Here is a 19,550-nt window from a genome sequence, read left to right on the forward strand (position 1 = left end):
AGAAGTGAGTTAAGTACATCATCTGTAAGCTATGCCTCCTTAACTCTGAACAGGAAAAAACACAGTTCTATACTCAACCTCAGTTATAATTTCTATTTTGTGATTCTATCTCCTTGGCTTTATCACATATGTCGAATTCAGATGAGCTGTGTTTCCCAGAATAACCTAATTTCTTTTTTTTTTTTTCCCCCTCCTTCATGGACCATACATAAGAACCCAGGTTTGTTAGTGAGTTTACGTGATGGGGACCCTCTGAAGACTGATGTCTTTTTTCCCCCAGACAGCACATAAACCTAGGAATACAGAGTTATATTTGTTCCTTTAGAAATATATAAATTTTTGAGTACATACTTTAGAACATTTTATTTCTTTAATGTCCCTACACAAATCAAATCCAATTACTATTCATAATGCTCACCATCCAGCATGGAAGGGAAAGGAGAGGAAAAAAAATAATAATCAAGAAAAGAATAAAGGAAGCACATAAGTTTAATTAATTCTCCTGCCTTGGAATGATAAAACTAAGATCTGGACGAGAAGTTAGTGTCCTACAACCATCAACAGATTCTCCCATTTAAAGCCTATTTTTGTATAGAAAAACATCTCATGTAAAAATCTGAAGAGCATTGTACTGATCTCTCATAAACCATTTCTGTAAAGAGAGAGACTGTTCCTGAAGTAAATTGGATACAAGTGGTTTATAAATATTTAAATATCAGCTCCATCACTACAAATTGTTGTAGCATTAAAAAAATATATACTTACACGTTAATATTGGCCAATAACAATCTATGGATGTATTTAAGTATGCCAATTGTGTCCCATAAATTCAAAACACGTAGTTAAAAGAGATTGAATAAACTGATAAAGAACTAAGATGGTTCAAAATAAGTTTGCACATCTATTACAAAGGCAGTCACCATTACACAAATTAGGACAGAGCATTTCATAGGAACTGACTTACCTATAGATTGAGGAGAATCCATATAAGGGTTGTATTTTGCATAGTGGCAACGGTCTGTAGCCAGCATTACTTCAAATACCTTGTCTGATTTGATTATTCCATTTTCTATAAATAAAACAAATCACATTGAAGGCATTCTGTTCCTCAATGCAAGAACATGCAAAATACATTAATATACTCCTACCACTGTGAGAAAACACGTTACCTTACTCTCCCTAGTACTCTAACCCTCATCACCTTAGAAGTTAAGCTATGATCCATTGGTGAAACACTGCTTAAGACAGCGAATCATAAGCAAGACTCTCCCAGAAGCTACAGATGCAAAGATGTAACTCCTAGAAACACTCAGTTCCATGCACAGCTTTGATACTCCTGAAAACATATAAAGTAAGAAATTCATACTACTCTATACAATAAACAAGGTTTACTTATTTTTTTTAAGTTAAGTGATCAATTATTGAAAAATAAACAAAAGCAGGTTAGCAGAAACCATAGCATCCCTGCTCAGTATTTTATTTTCAAGTCCTGTTTCTCTTTTGTGTTGGCAAAAGAAAGAAGTCCCTTGTGAAGAAACTCCTACAGAATGAGAATTCTTACAATGGGGCAGGCTGAGGCCTAAGATTTTTTGTATTAAAACATTCTGAATCTGTCTCCTCTTAAAAATAGAAGGTACGTACAAAACATTAGAAACACTGAGCAGTGAAGTTACTTTCTTTCTTTTTAACATTTATAGATTTAAATTCTGAAGACATACTTACAAGCAACAGAAAGCAACCAAAAACAAACAGAAGAAACTAACCAATCACTTTCATTAAAAAATTCAGGATAAACTCCAAATAATGCTATTGCAATGATGGAAGCTTTACTGAGTAGCTTATTAACTAACTAACTTTATTGGAAAGTTTTACTTAAAAGAAAAAAATAAATAATAATCTGAGTGCTTTCAAAATCTAATATAAACTGCAGTAATTCAAAAGTAAGATGTGTGAGTTCTTCCAAGATTATCTTAATTGAAGTCCCATCAGTTTTAGAGAGCTACCAACACTAAGACATCCGTGACCAGGCTGCAGCTAACTTTTGCAAAGGCCTTCCTGACTGTTTACAGCATGCTCCCATCAATTACTCTTATCAAACATGGTTGTGGGTTATCTGAGTTTTTTTCTCTTTCTCAACACCCATCCCCAATATCCACTACCTGTGCCCAGTTTCATTAGCCTATAGAACAGAGAGCAAATTGGTACCCCCATGACATTGTGCTCTTTGTTCTAAAGACAAAGTATCACTTAGAAATGCAATAGCAATATGCCATCAAATTATTAGGGAAAATAACAATGCTTTATAAAAATGGTCCTAAATAACAATATTCTTCCCTTATAAACCCTAGAAAACTCATAAGCTCCCTGCAGTTTGCATTACACATTATACATTATGCATTACACATATCTTGTGTTTTGACTCCATTCAGAACTGCATGCTACAGTCTTAGAGAGAATTCCTCATTTCAATTTGTTTTTTAATCTGAGAGACAACAGGCATTTGCAGCAGTAGTTCATAAATTGACATCTTTTCCAACCTTGATTTTATACTAAGCAAAACCGTACCCCAAAGTAAAAGAAAAAATTTAAAGACATTGTGCCAGCATGATATTGGGTAAGATAGTCATGAGGAAAATCCAAGGAAATACAGGCCCATCAGCCTGACCTCAGTGCCAGGAAAGGTTATGGAGCAGATTGTCTTGAAAGAGATCATGCAGCATGTGTGGGACAACTAGGAAATTAGGCCCAGCCAGCACAGGTTCATGAAAGTCAGGTCTTGCTCAACCAACCTCATCTCCTTTTCTGACTGAGTGACTCGCTTGGTGGATGAGGGAAAGGCTGTTGACTTCAGCAAAGCCTTTGACACTGTCCCCCACAGTGTTCTCATGGAGAAGGTGGCAGCCTGTGCCTTGGACAGGGACACGCTTTGCTGGGTAAAGAACTGGTTGGATGGCTGGGCCCAGAGAGCTGTGGTGAATGGAGCTAAATGCAGCTGGTGACTGGTCACGAGTGGCGTTCCCCAGGGGTCAGTGCTGGAGCCAGTCCTGATCAATATTTTCGTTGATGACCTGGATGAGAGCATTGAGTACATCCTCAATAAGTCTACAGAAGATACCAATTTCAGGGGGAAACAATGATCTGCCTAGGAAAGCCCTTCAGAGGGATTGGAACAGGCTGTATCGCTGGGCTGAAGTCAGCAGTTCAACACGATCAAGTGCTGGGTCCTGCACTTTGGCCACAACAACCCCAGGCAATGCTATAGGCTTGGGGCAGAGCAGCTGGAAGACAGTGTGGTAAAAATGCACTGGGAGGTACCAGTCAACACTCAGCTGAACATGAACCAACAGTATGCCTAGGCGGCCAAAAAAACCAATGGCATCCTGGCTTGTATCAGAAAGAGTACAGCCAACAGGAATAGGAAGGTGATCATTCCCCTGTACCCAGCACTTGTGAGGCTGCACCTCAAGCACTGTGTTCAGTTTTGGGCCACTCACTACAAGAAAGACATTGAGGATCTAGAGCATGTGCAGAGAAGGGCAACAAAGCTGGTGAAGGGTCTGGAGCACAGGCCTTATGAGGAGTGGCTGAGGGAACTGCGTCCAGCTCTGGGCTCCCCAGTACAAAAAAGACAGGGATCTCTTGGAAGAGATCCTCATGAGACCAAGAGATCCCTCCTCCAGCAGAGGGCCACAAAGATGGTGAAGGGCCTGGAGCATCTCTCCTATGAGGAAAGGCTGAGTGAACTGGGTCTGTTCAGCCTTGAGAAAAGAAGACTGGGATGGGACCTGATCCAGGTCTATAAGTATCTATGGTGTGGGGGGCAGAATGGCGAGGCCGGACTCTTTTCAGTGGTGAGTGGAGACAGGACAAGGGGAAATGGCTGGAAACTGCAGCACAGGAAGTTCCGCACAAATGTGCACAAGAACTTCTTTACAGTGAGGTGACGGAGCACTGGAACAGGCTGCCCAGGGAGGTGGTGGAGTCTCCTTCTCTGGAGATGTTCAAGACCTGCCTGGACGCCTACCTGTGCGACCTGCTGTAAGGAACCTGCTTTGGCAGAGGGTTGGACTCGATGATCTCTGGAGGTCCCTTCCAACCCCTACAATTCTGTGATTCTGTGAACTGGGATGGCTTAGTCTGGAGAAGAGGAGGCTCAGGGGAGACCTTACCACTCTCGCTCTCAACAGTTGCCTGAAAGGAGGTTGTAGTGAGGCGGGCGTTGAGCTCTTCTGTGTAACTAGTGAAAGGACAAAAGGGAATGGCTTTAATTTGCAACAGGAAATTCAGGTTGGACATTAGGAAAAATTTCTTCTCCAAGAGTGGTCATGCACTGGAATGGGCTGCCCAGAGAGGTGGTGGAGTCACCCCGGAGGTGTTCAAGAAACACTCAGATGTTGTACTAAAGAACATGGTTCATGGGGAAATAGTGGTGGTAGGTGGATGGTTGGACTGGAGGATATCAGAGATCTTTTCCTATGATGGTGATTCTCTGATTCTACAGTATGAGAAAAAAAATAAGAGCTCCCCCAACCACTTGGAATTAGCTATATGTCAGTTGGTAACTAAACTAGGGAGAAAAAAAATATACATAGATACATACATACATATATATAGTTAGCATCCCATTAGATATCACCAAGAAAGTAGCTTTTCTAAAATAAGTGTACCTAAAAATGAAAAGAGAGGCGGGAAAGCTGATTATAACAGGAGTAAATTGTTCCAGGGGGATGAGAGAGATACAAACAGGCAGCTGAAAAGCATTCAGGAAAAATCTAAACTAGCTATTTACTCCTTTATGATGCACTGTGCAGACAGATTGATAAGGTAACCATCTGTTCTTTCCTTTTGCGCCTTGGGGAAACCAATGCGCAGAGAATAAACAGATGAAGCTTCCAGCCTGAAAGAACTGATAAACATCTCAAGGAAGGCCCTGCGATTGGGCAGACAACCTCCCCCATTTTTAGAGGACCCTCTCTATAATTCCTGAACCACAAGATTTTTTCCCAAGCCTCTTTTTTCACACTATCCTATAACCCGTCCTGCTGCCACCCCCCCTTTTTCCTTATACAGAACTGCACACCTGCATGTTCTCTCATCTGCTTGTCATCTTTCTACTTAAAGCATTGCTAATTAAATTCCTTTCTCAGCATTTACAACTTTTCTTCCACCTGCACTACATTACTTTTCTTATGTATTTTATCCATGCCTCTCTCTATCTTGTTTTTATCAAATTTTAAGAGCTCTGTGGATATTTGTACAAAATAAAACCCCACATTCTGTTTCAGCAGAAATATAATAGGGCAATTATAATGGTATAATTGTCCCCCATAGAAAATTAAATCTGCTTTCTGGACTTCTTTGCGTGTTTGGAGAACACCAGAATACAACACACACACACTTACAAGTGCTATTCAGTCCTATAGGATAGGACTACTACTACTGCAGTGCTATTCTACTTACGTAGAAGTAATAAAATTTAGGAAGTGATTAAGAAAAGCAATCAAGAATCTACCCAGTAAAGTTAATATTGACTATGTAGTATTTTCCCCAACATTGATAACAAATAAGATTTTTCCCTAGAATCATGATTAAAGTTTCTGCGTGTCTCTATATTTAAGGTACCGAACTCCAATGAAAGCCCTTTCCTTCCTGCAGAGTCAATCCCAAGAAGACTAACAATGAATATCTTAATTCCATCTGGGAAGAATCTCTTCTCAGATTCCAAATTGCTAAGAAAACACATATCACCTAAAAAAAGCCAGTGCAGGGAGAGCATTCTAATTTCACACTGCTTCTAAATGAAAAAAACAAAAAACAAAAAATAAGATAATTAAATTCTTTATTATTAAAATTCCAAAGCAAAATGTTTTCTAAATCTTAGAAGGGAGCTATATGTCACAGAAAAATCATTTACAGTTAAGCATATAGAGGCTGATTTTCCTTTCCAATGACAAGCATGCACTGAAGACTTGCTAGCTGAACAAACTGCTCAGCTTCAAGATACTCATAATCAGCACTAAAACTAAATCACAAATTATTAACTGCTTGCAAGCAAATACAAATATGCAAACACACTAGTCTGGAGCTTAAAATATAACGTAAGCTCTATTTATTAGTGATATCAGCACAACTCAAGATTCAAAGGGACAAAGCTGAAAAGTAACCAAGAAGAAAAGCACAGCCCACAGAGTTCAAAAGTTATTTTGTTCAGAAGCTGTGGCACCAACAACTTGACATAATTGGAGCATGTTCTGAAAGCTCTACTCCACTTTTTTCCATGAATAACACAGTGAAAACAGGAGAAGAGCTCATGCAGCAGTCCCTGGGTTTGAAGGTATAAATATTACCACTGTTGAACATAATCTTGGAAACCAGGCAGTTGAATGTTGGAGAGCAAAAAAAAAGCTGAAAGCTTGGAAAGATAAGATGGATATACAATAAGCAAACAACTTATCTTTTTATTGAGCAATAAAGCTTCAGCAAAGTTATCTTAAGAAGAACAGCCTACACGAATGATTAACCCTCACCATTGATCAGTCAGGTTCTCAACATGCTCAAAACATACTAGCAGTCAACATTCACACTAACACTAGTTTCTAGATTACAAAAAGGATGTCTTGTTGCTGCGTGATATAATCATAGACTATCCTGAGCTGGAAGACCCACAAGGATTCACAGAGCCCGGCCCCTGGCTCCAAACAACATCACCCTATTGCAGCTACATCAGAGAGCACTGTCCAAACGCTCCTTTAATTCCAGCATGTGGGGCCGTGCCCACTGCCCTGGGCGGCCTGTTCAATGCCCGCTGCCCTCTGGTGCAGACCCTTTCCCTAACCCCCAGCTGCCCCTCCCCCGAAGCAGCTCCATGCCGTTCCCTGTCGCAGTGACAGAGAGCAGAGCTCGGCGCTGCCCCTCCGCTCCCCTCACAAAGAGCCGCAGCCGCCATTCAGGGCTCCTCTCAGCTCCTCTGCTCTGGGCTGAACGAACCCAGGGACCTCAGCCACTCCCCATACACCTTGCCCTTCAGATCCTTCCCCATCTTCATCCTGCGGACACACTTTGATAGCTTTTATGTTCTTCTTACATTGTGGCACCCAAAGCCGCACACGGTGCTCAAGGTGAGGCTAGCACACGTGCTTACACCACAAATCTTAACTGGTCCTGCTGCAACGGTCTGTCACAGCTGAGTAACAGCTGGTCAAACACATCCTATTTCTAGTTTACATAAACAAAATGATCACGCAGATGCCAAAAGTGTTACACTGGGACTTTTCTCAGTATCCACATACTTCAATTTTTCCGGATATTACCTTCACTGTAGCCACTGCAAAGTGTTTCACTTGCTGGGACAACTTTTCTGTTTAACAGTGACATTATCGTACAGAAATCTTAAATCATACTGAAGTCTTAAAATTTGGTGCAAAGCAAAGATAGTGCAGTACAGCAAAAGATGAAATCAAGTAGATTAAGATTACTCAAGTGAGAGCTAACAGATTCAGACATCACTACATGAACCAGCCAAACCGTCCAGCAACTTCCACATGGAAGGCAGGCTGGATGAGAATGACATCTTGATTTTCAAACAGTGTAAAGCTAGTTAGTTCTAAGCAGCTCGTCGACTGAGCTTTTTAGGTTGGAATCGTTTTGTTGGGGAGAAGGAGGAAAAAGCTAATAAAGCAATTCAGTTACAGAATTTTATGTCAGTAACAAGCATTGTAAGCTTTCTCTGTAAGCCACAAACAAGACGACTGTGATTCTAACATGAAATGACGGATCAGCACCTTGAGATCCAATAAAGGACACTGGCCCCAAAACATACAAAGTTCTTTGTATGCTAAAGTAACAAAGCACATGCTCACAAACAAACATTTTTTAATCCATTCATACATACAAATCTCTTGGTGCTTTGCTGACAACTTACAGAGCATCTGCCTCAAACGTTCAGCTGCTGGCCTGCTATTTCTAAGCCTTGTCAGAGTGATAACACATTATTCAAACAGAATATTGTATACAGCTCACAGGAAGAAATCAATTCAGAGTCTGCAGTTCAGAGAGAATGATAACAAAGACACTGAGGAAAGAAGGAGATAAACAGATCTAGACTTGGAATCCAGAAATACATGCTGTTGCTCAGAATATGTACAGGTAAATCCACATAGGAGCCAAAATGCACCAAATATATATCCTCAAGATCGCATTAAATGCAAACGTACCTTCAAAAATTTCACTTCTATTTTATGAGAGTACTCCATTTCTATTTAATAATTATCATTTTGAAACCAACCCATCCATTTTGGTATCACAGATAACCAGCTCTCTATTCATTTTCAAGGATCTGAAAGTCTGCAAATAACTAATTTAGGCATATTTAACTATAGCTTTCAGTAGGAGGGAACAATACAGCTAATGCCACAAAGTAAGTATCAACAATTTCCTCCTCTGGGGATGGGACAGAGAAAGGTAGGCTATTTCTTTGCTTGTAGTGCTACAGTGTGTCTTTACCACAAAAAACATCTGTAATACAGCCACCTTTGTTGAACTGCTACATTACTCTAGATCTGTATCAGCATTCAAGTGAAGAAGCTGTTAAGAGCTCATGAAAGAATGATTTTACAGTTGGGTTCAGCCTGCAAGAGCATGGAATGGCACTTTTCAATACATTTTGACAGTCCAAGTGTGGGAGACTTCACCTACAAGCGCATTTTATCCCTCTACATTTCAGAGGGCTGAGCTTCACTTAAAATTCATGTGGGATGTCAAAACTAGAGAGTTCAATAAAAAAAGTGGGAGCAACCATCAGCAATAACAAAAACTGTTATGATAAACCTAGCTGGATAGGACAGACAGGTATAGAGCTCTCCTCATAGCAAGGCTTCACCAGCAGCTTTAGCAAATCTCTAAAGAACAGCAGATGTTGAATACCTTGCACCTTAAGGAACAGATTCCATACAACATCTTTGCTCACTTGTTTTCAGAAAACGTAATGCTGTCAAAACTAGCAGCTATACTGCAATAGATGTTTACTTTCAATGCAATCTCATTAAAACAGCCACTAAGTAAAATGAAAGCTACGGGAAGATCAGAAGAGCGGTAAAGCGCTATCTGAACTTGTAGGGCATCCAAGCACGATTTGCCATTCTGAACTAACTAGCTCACCAGTGATGAAATATGCCTCAGAAGTCTCGTGAGAACAGCTAACATAGTTCCCATAGCACCTACTGCTCCATGGTAACTCCGTTAAGGAGGACCGCCAAGCTGACATACCTAAAACCACCAGTAAGCCAGCCACTGTGCTGACCCACCGAGCCATCCCAAGCTAAAGAGACAGAGCTATAGGTAACAGTATAATATTTACTGACCATAAAGCAACATGCTAAGATACAAACTGACAAAAGGCTGTCACACTAGCAGAAACAAAGAACTTCTAAAGCTATGTCTGTATGATCACCTCTTCGGTATTTGACAGTACTAACATTTAAACCCACTTTGTGCTCAATTCCAATGTCGTGTTTTCAGACTCCAGAACCTGAATGCAACTCAAGACAACTCAGTAAAGATGTCACTTCAGAAAACTATTGGCCTTAGCCTCTGAAAAAGTTTACTGTGTCTTTGCCAAAACTTTGTTATGGCAATCAAAGTTAAAAGCATTAAAAGAGCTTTTTACTTTTAAGAGTTCTTTACTTTAAACATTATCATCATAACACTAACAAACACAGCTTGGAGGTGTTATATTCCATAGACAACCATTCAAAAAGAAAACCAGCATTACGTGGTTTATTCCCAAGCATACTACCAGGTCTTCAGGAGCATTCCACGCTACACCAAGGTAGAATAACAGCAGCATTTAAATAAAGGCTTGGAGTTACACTGAAACTAAACCATACCAGATTTTCACTTTTTAGCATGCTCACAAGCAATGGTAATTACCTGCAAGGGATAGAATTACAGAAATTATTTCCATTCTGCCACTGATTATTAGGCAGTTTCAGACTATCACAAAAGTTGCATTATGCCTTTAAACCCAACCACAACCAAAACACACTTTCAACCAAGCAGAAGTACTAAACATTTTTAAATTAAAATGACTGATTCTGAAGTGCTGTGATATAAATAAGCAGCGAGAAATATACATTAAAAAAACACTGATTTCCAGGTATTCCATTTTCTTGCCATAAACTACAATGCTTAGTCACTCAAACCTCAACACAGTGCACGTGCTGAAGGGAAAACTGTTTGCTGAATACAAACAGTAGGCAGCATAATTGTTTGTAGGTCGTGGATATTAAATTTGGGCTGCATTTACTGGCTTATTTTCATTTCATTTGCTATTTCCCCGATCTGTGCTCATCCCAGTTACATTAGCCTTCTGTACACAAAATTAGTCAGTTGCGGAAAGGATTTGAATGAACCAGAGGAAATGACACAGCGGGAAAATAAACAAACAAACCAATAAAACCACAGAACTCAAACCTGAGGAACAACCATGCTCAGTTCTCGCTGAACCAAGCTTAGGCTCAGCAAGGCCACACACAGTGCTGTCCCATTCACAGCACCTCCCTGAAACAAGCTATCAAACTCTGTGCAATCCACAGTGTCTCATAAATTACAGCTTCTAACTTTTTTGAAACAAGACTACGGATCTGTTGGATGACAGAGAGAACTGAATGAAGCAGGAAACAAGCACAAATACGATTAACAACATTATGCAGCTCTTAATCACGTTCAAGTTAATTCATCTTCACATTTAAACCCAGAAACGTGGATTCAAAAATACACATATCTTGTTATAACACCACTGGCACAACACAACCAGAAAAGCAAGCAGAGAAAGACTGTCATATGGCAGCACACTGTATTGTCTGGAGGAGAGAAATAAAGGTGTGATAAGGAAACCTAATTAACTTTATGGATGGTGAGTTGGACAGGAACCAAACCTTGAGTTCTGCAGGTGGAAAAGAAAAGCTGGTTTCTCAGATGTTGGTGCACAAAGTAACAGGACTTGGCAAGAGCCCATGTATGAAAAACAAAGGGGGATTAAAATGATATAACAGTGAGGCGAGACAACAGTGGCTATCTGGAGATAAAGGGGGTGTGGGAGGAGAGAGAGAAGAGATTCAGAATCCAAAGATTCTCAACCAAGTAATATAATAGTAAATTAGCCATCCATCCATTACTGAGTCTTTTCTTGATTTTCAGCATCCATTTGTGCTAGCTTCACAGCAAAAAGGAACTTTGGTTATAGCTGTGAACTTAAAGACGGCCAACTATTTCTACCTTCAATATGATCTATAACTCTCCAGCAATCTACCTTTAGATAACTCCCCAGAAGCACTGCCTATGCTTTAAGTATTTCTAGAGGTGACGTTTGCAGACATGCACTCAATTATATCTTTGCTTCTTCCCAGCTGTATTTAAATAATAGCACTTTTACAAACAACTCTTAATGCTTGAAGAATCAAAACGATCAGGAAGAAAAAAGCACTTGAAAACAAAGTAGCTGAGCACCTTGATGGAACAAGGAGACGAATTCAAGGGCAGCACTCTTGTTGGACAGGAGAGTGCTTTTTAAGCAGGTTTATTTTGTGTATTGCACAAATTGTACACCCCCAATGCCTCAAATCAACAGAGCAAGAATATGTAATAAGCAGCTAAAAATAAATAAATAAATAAATAAATAAATCAAAAGAACAAAAAGCCACGGAATATTCTTCAGTCATTTGTCTCTATGCACTAAAAAATCCTCCAATTTCCAGGGCCTTCTTTATTAGTTTATTCCTCCTAAGACACGAAAACAAAGATAAGGCTTGTGAAGAACAGTTGCCTATATCTGCATGCAAATACCACAAGTGCTTAGCACTGCTCAGGTTGGAAAAGACCTTAAGGATCGTCGAGTCCAACCACTTAGTAGTGCTCTAACCTAATTCTTGTTATCTCTACAGAACAATCCAACTCCATAGTTGAGGCAACACTGGAATAAGAATATATATTAATATATCTTCATTAAATGAGACCTTTTCTCTTTGTTTGTTTGTTTGGGTTTTTTTTGCCACAAAATAGAAGATAAGTAACCGTCACTAACAAATTACGTGAAAGAGTAGCCCTCACAGCTGGTTTAAAGCACAAGAATATACAGCTCACAGGAGTTTTCCAGCGATGCTTTTATACAGAAGTAAAACAAGTACTTCCCACTTTCCCCAGCCCACTCACACCCACAGCAAAGTTTACTACTTCTCTAAACATAGCAGTACAGCAGCTTACAGACATTGAGGAGTTTAAAACGTTTTTGCTGGTGGGTTTTTTTTTTTTCCCCTCTCACAGAAGAGAACACCACAAAAGCTCACCCCTACAAAAGGGTAAGAAAGATCCAGTCTTAGTACATATCCTCCTACACACGTGGCTCTGTAGGCACGGGTAGGAGACAACCAGCAGCATAAGGGCAGGAGCAAGAACTGCTTTTAGAGCAAATAGCAAAATACGCTGAGGGATCTATTATTAAAATAGAATTTTCTAGATCACTTCACTCTTTCAGTAACCAATGATTTTTAAGCTTGTTGATAACATGCCTAACAGAAGTACATACCACATAAAAAGGTATTTTCTTCTAAACTTTTCCCCAACTTTCAGCAACAAGTTATGTATGACCTTACCTGGAGCACCACATCCAAACGGCTTTTAAACACATCCAGGGATGGTGACTCAACCACCTCCCTGGGGACCCTATTCCTGTGCTTAACCACCCTTTCTGTAAAGAAGTGTTTCCTGATATCCAACCTAAACTTGCCCTGGTGTAACTTGAGGCCATTTCCCCTCATCCTGTCACCTGTCACCAGTGAGAAGAGACCAACCCCGTTCTCGCTGTAAGCAACTTTCAGATACTGGAAGAGAGCAATAAGGTCTCCCCTCAGCCTCCTTTTCCCCAGACTATACAGCCCCAGTTCTTTCAGTCTCTCCTTGTAGGGCATGTTCTCCAAGCCCTTCACAAGCCTTGTTGCCCTTCTTTGGACCTGCTGCAGCACCTCAATGTCCTTTCTGTTCCCCAAACTGAACACAGCACTCAGGGTGAGTCCTCACCAGCACCAAGTAGAGGGGCAGGATGACTTCCCTAGTCCTGCTCACCACACCATTCCTGATACAAGCCAGGATGCCACTGGCCTTCTTGGCCACCTGGAATCTACATCATCACTGCAGTCCCAATGAAGCCAACAAAGCACCTGCCAGCAGCACAACCCTGCTGCAAGATCAAAAGCACCTGTGCTTCAGCAGTGATTTATTTCCACTCTGTGTTAACATCACTCAAAATATTTTCAGATACACAGGCAAAACAGAGGGGAAAATTACAGAATGCAACTTTTCAGGTAATTACTGTCACTTAAAATTTTGAGATTGCAGTGCTAAACTTCCAGCTTACTTTCCTCTTCCTTTACAAGCTGCTGTTGTTGCATTCTCATAGTGGCTTTTAACTTAAGAAAAAAAAAATGCATTATTTGCAAAGCCCTGAACAGCTTCCATGTGGTAAAACAGCCATTGTTTTCTTCAGAAACGAAATGAGTTTTGCCTTCAGGTTCTCAGAGCTGTAAACAACTCTGGCAACAATGACTTTTTGGATATAATTTGGAAGTCTGACATCCATTCTACATTCTATGTAAGGGACTTCACGACAGAATTTCATTAAGGCGGTATTTCTGTCCCTCAGAGACAGAGATGAGGGGCAGAACGTTGAAACTCACAATGAGAGGATTTGCTATCTATTTGTTAAAGTGGCAATTTTAATGTCAAACTGAAAAATTACTTCAGCAAGTATTGCTCTGCTGAGTGGAAGATTTCTCAACAGTGGCAAAAGAAAATGCTGGAAAAGCTCTCAGGATCAGAGCATCCATCACAAGCAGGCTAGAGAAGACATCAAGAATAGTTCTCCCTTGTCTCAAAACAAGAAGGGTAGATAGATAAAGGCAGCACTGAAACACAAGGCGGCTGCCACAGCACAGGCTCCAAGTCTGGATACATCCTTTCTCGCCTGGAATTTGTGCATTTGAGGACAGAAAGGCAACGAGCGAGGGTAAAGATGAGGGACGCTACAGGAGTATCTAACAAAGATGAAGAGCAGGACAACACGACGCGGTTATCTCCCCGCGTGACCCCGCAGCGCCCGGCTCACGGGAGCCCAACGGCGCGGAGCATCCTGACAGCGCCGCCCGTCTTCAGCACGGGGACGGCACGAACCTCAAAGGCACGGAGCGGCAACAGGACGGCGACGCAGCGGCTCTGCCCCCCCAACACCCCCCGGCGGCCCCAGCTGACCCTCGGGAAGAGCCGCCCGGGCGTCGGGGCCACGCCGGCTCTTGGAACCTCCCCAGCGGGCCGCCGTTACGCACCTTTCGCCCAACGGACGCGCCCGCTCCCCCTCGAACCGCCCCGAGGCCCTGGAAGGGAGGTCGCCGCGTCCTGCGAGACGCCGCCCCGGGACGCCGCCCGGCTCCGCACGAGAGTGCGGGAGAAGGGACCCGAGGGAGGCTGACGACAGCCGCGGCCCCGAGGCGCTCCCCCCGGGACCGCCGCCAGCGCCACCGCCGCACCCCCCCGCCGCATCTCCTCCCGCACCGACGACCCGGGCCCGCCCCGCTCCAGCGGCCGCCGCCCTCAGGCCGGCACGGCGGGCGGGAAACGCGGGGACGCGGCGCCGCACACCCCCCGGCCGGGCGCCGCCCTCGCCTCCTCCCCCCGCCGCCGCTCCTTGACAGTTGGCAGCCGGGCGCGCGCCGCGGGAACTCCGGGCGCGTGCGGCCGAGCGTAGCCGTTCCCGGCCGCGCCGCCGCCGAGGCCCCCCGCCCTCCCCGCAGACTCACTGCGGAGGTTGTGGATGAGCTCGGAGTGGCTGGCGCCGCCCGACTTCCAGGCCATGGCGAGGCACACTCTGCGGAGCAGGTAGAGAGCCGCCTTCAGCGCCGCGACTGCGCACAGCAGCTTCCCCAGGAAGGACACAACCTCCAGCGCCGACACAGGCGCCGCCTCCTCGCCGCCTCCTCCTCCTCCCCCCGCCGCCGCCGCTGCGGCTGCCGCGCGCCCGCCGGGGGGAGGGGCCACGCGCCCACCGCCCCGCGCGCCCGACATGCTCCGGACGGTGCCGCCGCTCCGCCGCCCCGCGTCGCGGACCGCGCATGCGCGCCCGCCGCCGCTGGGCTGCGCGGGGGCTTCGAGGAGGGGGAGCTCCCCCGGCCGGGGTGGGGCGCTGCGCACCGTGCGAAGGAGGGAAGGGGGGGGGGGGGTCGCGGGACGTGCCCGCCGCCACGGCGCGCGTGGGCGGACGCGGCTGCGGTGTGGGGAACGGCCTCTTGTGCCCTTACACGAAGGCTGCGGCCCTCCCCTGTTAACGGGGGTTGATTACCAATATGCCCGACGGGGGACGCGGCAAGCGCTCGCTACGGGGTGGGTTAACGAGAGAGGTACTGCAACTGCGCAGCACTGCTCACTGAACCTCCCTCACCCTTTGTGGCCACTCTCGTGAAGCGCCCCCCGCTTCACACTGCCCGGCCCGGCAGTGTCGGCCGTTATTGGCCCGCGCTCCCCGCCGCCCTCACGAGTCAGCCAATGACTACCGCCTCGCTGCGCGGCGTTTTGCATGAGGTGCGCCTATTGGTCGCAGCCGGCCCGTGAGGGCTGAGCCTACGTGTCGAAGATTGCTATTGGTCAGCTGGCGCGAGCCTCAGCGGCCGGGCGGGAAGATCCGCTGAGCCAGCGTCAGGCGGCCGCGGCATTGCGGCTGCAGGCTGACGGGGGCGAGTGCTGCGCTGACGGCTGAGCCTTGCCACATGTCTGCCGCCGCGCCGTGGTGTTACAGAGCAAGGCTGCACGCTTAAAATTCCTTTCAGAAGGCGTCCGGCTTACAAAATCACTGGCTTGAAGTGTAATAAATACCTTAAGGCTGCGATACAGCTTTGCTCTGCCCCTGTGCGTGCACAGTGAGGCAGCAGTTCTTTGCTTTGGAAACGTGAGACCACGAACTGCCAGGTCCGTCGGCAATGTGTAGTATGAACGTTGGAGAACATAAGGTGTCAGTCATAAATTGAAATACCATATTGTTCTCTGGAAGCGCTCCAGGCAGAAGGACACACACTGCCTGTTATACCACCACAAGAGATGCAGATAACATCCTTTTGTGTAAAAATCCATCTTGGGAGCAATGAGGCAGCACCTTCTCCACATCACACTGCTCTCCATCCCATGATCATTAATTCACGTAAGGAAAGTGAGGTGCGTGCGGAAATTTGCTTTTCTAGCTGGCATTCCCTTAAGGGCAAAGCTGGCAGGTGCCCAGTGTGCACACCAGGGTCCTGTCCATTGAATCCCCAGACCTTTCCCATCTGGTTCTTGTAATATTGGAGATGGATATGCTGCTTCATTTTGTATTCTGCATCCATCTTCTCTCAGGCACGATCTGGAAACTGCTTTGCAGCCCCTCCCATAGCATGCAGGGTCTCCTTGTTCTGTCCAGTGGGTCAGGAAGGAAGGAAAAAAGCCATGGAGTTACAAGAATTCCCAAAGGGCAGCAAGTACAAAGAACAAACAGACATTGTAAAAACACGCAAACAAAAATACTTCATTGTTTTAAATGCAAAAGGCATTTTCTGTTGTCAGATGCAAGCAAACTGCATTGCGTTTACATACAGAGACTGTTAGCAACAAACTAGCTGACCCATGCTTAAAAGCATTCCAGGGATACTTACCCCCTTGGGAACCAGAAATACCAGAGAAGTCATTTTCATACAGCCTGACTGTTCCTACTAGCACCAGGCTTGAATTAGGCTTATGCTTGTCAGAGAATAGAGAAAGAGCCTAACTTTATCTCAGAGGAACACACAAACCTACACTACAGCTTTCAGGCTGACCTTGGCCATTTATTGGCACTGTGTTTGGCATGGTTTCTCAGATAGTGAGAAGAATGTAAGTGATATCTGGGGTGGTAACAGGCATGTGTGAAGGAAATGGTTTGGCTGTGCAGATTTCCAGGAACTTTAAGACAAGCCAACTGGGCTGAAATGGCACTGAGATACTACAGTGCATCAGTGGCAACAGGATGCACCCTTTTGTGCAACAAACAGCCATGAGGGTCATTTGCATTTTTCGCTCTACAGCCCCAGGCCATGAGTCTGTTATTAAAACCTATTAAGAGCATGCTTGTCAATAAAAGCCCATGAAAGAATGCCTGCATTTTATGCCAGAATAATAATTAAATATATATATATATATATAATTTTTTAAAGTGTTTTCTGTCTATCAGCACATTATCATCTGCTCTGACACTCAAGGCTCCTTCATCTTCCTCCTCACTTGTCTGAGCTAGCATGAGCACCTCAGTCCCCAGATGTCCACGGTCAGTTGCAGACTCCTCCACCTTCCAGAGGTGCGACCAACTCTCCAGCCCCTCCAGGCCCTGCCAAGGAAGGGACAAGGGAAGGCCAGTAGTGGGCGATCGTGTGACTGCTCTGGTATGGATATCCCAGTAGTTTTAAGCATGCAGCCCATTGGTTCTCTCTCCTTTAGTGCACATTCACCCACATCTCAGTCTCTTATACATTTATATATAAACCCCTCCATGCTACTATTTCTGTTTTATCCTTTTCCTCCCACCTCATGCACCCATTAGAATTTTGAAAGCCCTTGAATTTCAAAAGCATATGAAAAGTTGTTTGTCACTGTCTGGTCCCATCTGCTTCTGCATATACATACGGCAAGCAGAAATTTCTTTATGAAATGTTCCTGCTGAGCATTTCCGCAGCTATGTCCCAAACCACACACTAATTGGCTTCTACACCTACACTCACTCCTCTCTCTGCCTCTGTTCTCTTTTTAACTTAATCATTCTCCTTCATCATTTCTCTCTTCCTGTTGTTCGGAGTCGGCTTTAATTTTATGTTTCCATTTCAGAGCTTTGCATCTAAGGTCAGGGCAAGCAAGGACTATGAGTGTGCTTGTGGCCCTAGCTCTCTGCTCTTACATCTGCTCTGCAGTGCCCTGCACTGACAATTGTGCTTGTTCAGGAGATTCAACTGGGCACAGCTCCAGGAGCTATGACCAGCAGTAAATACAGAATCTTCAAATAACTTTCTTAAAATATTGCTGTGCAATAATTAGAGGAAAGCAGGTTACTGGCAAATAGAATTCAGAATTGGCTTCATTCTGCCTTTGCACACCCACTGACTGGCAGGTGCCTGCCTCCCCAGGTTCTGCAGCCTCTGACAGGGAGACACATGCTTTCTCATCCCTCTTGCTCACACTCCTAACTTTAGTCACAATGAGACCAACCCGTACAAACTCATTTCTGCTTCTGCTATATGTTTGGGCCCAGTGCCCAGAGCCAGCTTTGTCTAGTACTAAAGTTCTTATTGACAACCTCAGGAATACTTGATGAGGCATTTTGTCTTGTGGTCTTTGTTTCCTTCTTTTACTTGTCTAATTAAATTTGACATTATCCTGAAACAACATGCTAACACAGTACCCATCTTTCATAATGATCAAATGCAGAGATTATATTTATATAAAGGCCTACAGAGCAGCCCTAAATCCAACACAGAGCATGCTGCCAAAAGAATCTAAAAAAAAAATCAACACAGGGAAGAAAAATGGATTCTTTTTTCCTTCCCAATGAAAACAGTCTGTGTCCCACCTACTCACTTTAATACTTTCCAAATCCTTTCAACCAAGCACTCCTGAGCAAAGAGAGGACAAGAGCACAGAAGAAATAATAAAAAAAAAAACAAAAAAAAACCACACAAATATTATGAAGTAACCATCAAAGATATTTGTCTAATAAAACATGTCAATAATGTCGAAGTATGATCTCTTCCATGTTGAGTTCTCCAGTCTGTCTCCATGCTCTCCCCAGTGACCCTTCTCAGAAGTGTTAGGAGAATGAGCAGGGAATACTGGAGGAGCTGGCTGTGACTTGCAAGGTCACTGCTAGCAGCTCAGCACAGGGTGCTGCTGGAAAGTAATAATGTCACTGCAGGGAGCGGGAGAGCTGTCTCAAGGTTCATAGTATGGAGACTACCGCAGCATCTGCCTTTCGAATACGTTCCGTGTTGGTACTGCTGTACGTAATTATGAAAAAAAAGTTGCCACGAAGGAAGCTGAAGCACAAAGCACACAGGCTAATGTCACTGATCTTGTATCACATCTAAAGAATTGTGATGCTGCAGAGGAGACCAAGAATGCAGAGAGAGAACTGCAGTAGCAGAGTTGGAAGTCTGACCAAGACATTGCTGCTGCTGCCAGTAAACACAGCTGGCAGAGTCCTAGGCAGCCGGCAGTGCTAGCTGTTAGAAAATGCAGCAAAAATCAGGCCGGACAGAGTAGGAAGGTGCCTGCGGGAACGGCCTCGCTAAGCTGCAGCGCCGTCCCATCCCGGGGCCACAGCCTGGCCCAGTCGGCCCGGAGCTCGCTTTACAGCTGACCCCTGAACTTTGTGTGCAGCAGTTGTTGAGGGCTCTGGCGATCATAGAGTCACTGGAAGGGTCCCAAAGGGATCACAGAGCCCAGCACCACCCAGATTCCTG

The 19,550-nt window shown here is 44.4% G+C and overlaps 1 protein-coding gene across 4 annotated transcripts in view; it reads right to left on the bottom strand.

The window, feature by feature from the left end:
* The window catches only part of PCMT1 (protein-L-isoaspartate (D-aspartate) O-methyltransferase), a 35,303-nt gene extending 20,267 nt beyond the window's left edge, over positions 1–15,036 (bottom strand). For 2 of the 4 annotated variants that reach the window (XM_048936194.1, XM_048936195.1), the window contains exons 1-2: positions 14,844–15,036; positions 965–1,069 (exon numbers count right to left, since the gene is read on the bottom strand). In XM_048936194.1, the coding sequence (XP_048792151.1) occupies positions 965–1,069; positions 14,844–14,898 (160 nt within the window). In that variant the 5' untranslated portion in view covers positions 14,899–15,036. Of the gene's footprint in view, positions 1–964; positions 1,070–14,372; positions 14,602–14,843 lie in introns of those variants that run through there. The other 2 variants (XM_048936192.1, XM_048936193.1) reach the window with 1 other exon arrangement.
* Between the last annotated feature and the right edge of the window lie 4,514 nt (positions 15,037–19,550).

This window comes from Lagopus muta, chromosome 2 (assembly GCF_023343835.1).
Source record: "Lagopus muta isolate bLagMut1 chromosome 2, bLagMut1 primary, whole genome shotgun sequence".
NCBI lineage: Eukaryota > Metazoa > Chordata > Aves > Galliformes > Phasianidae > Lagopus > Lagopus muta.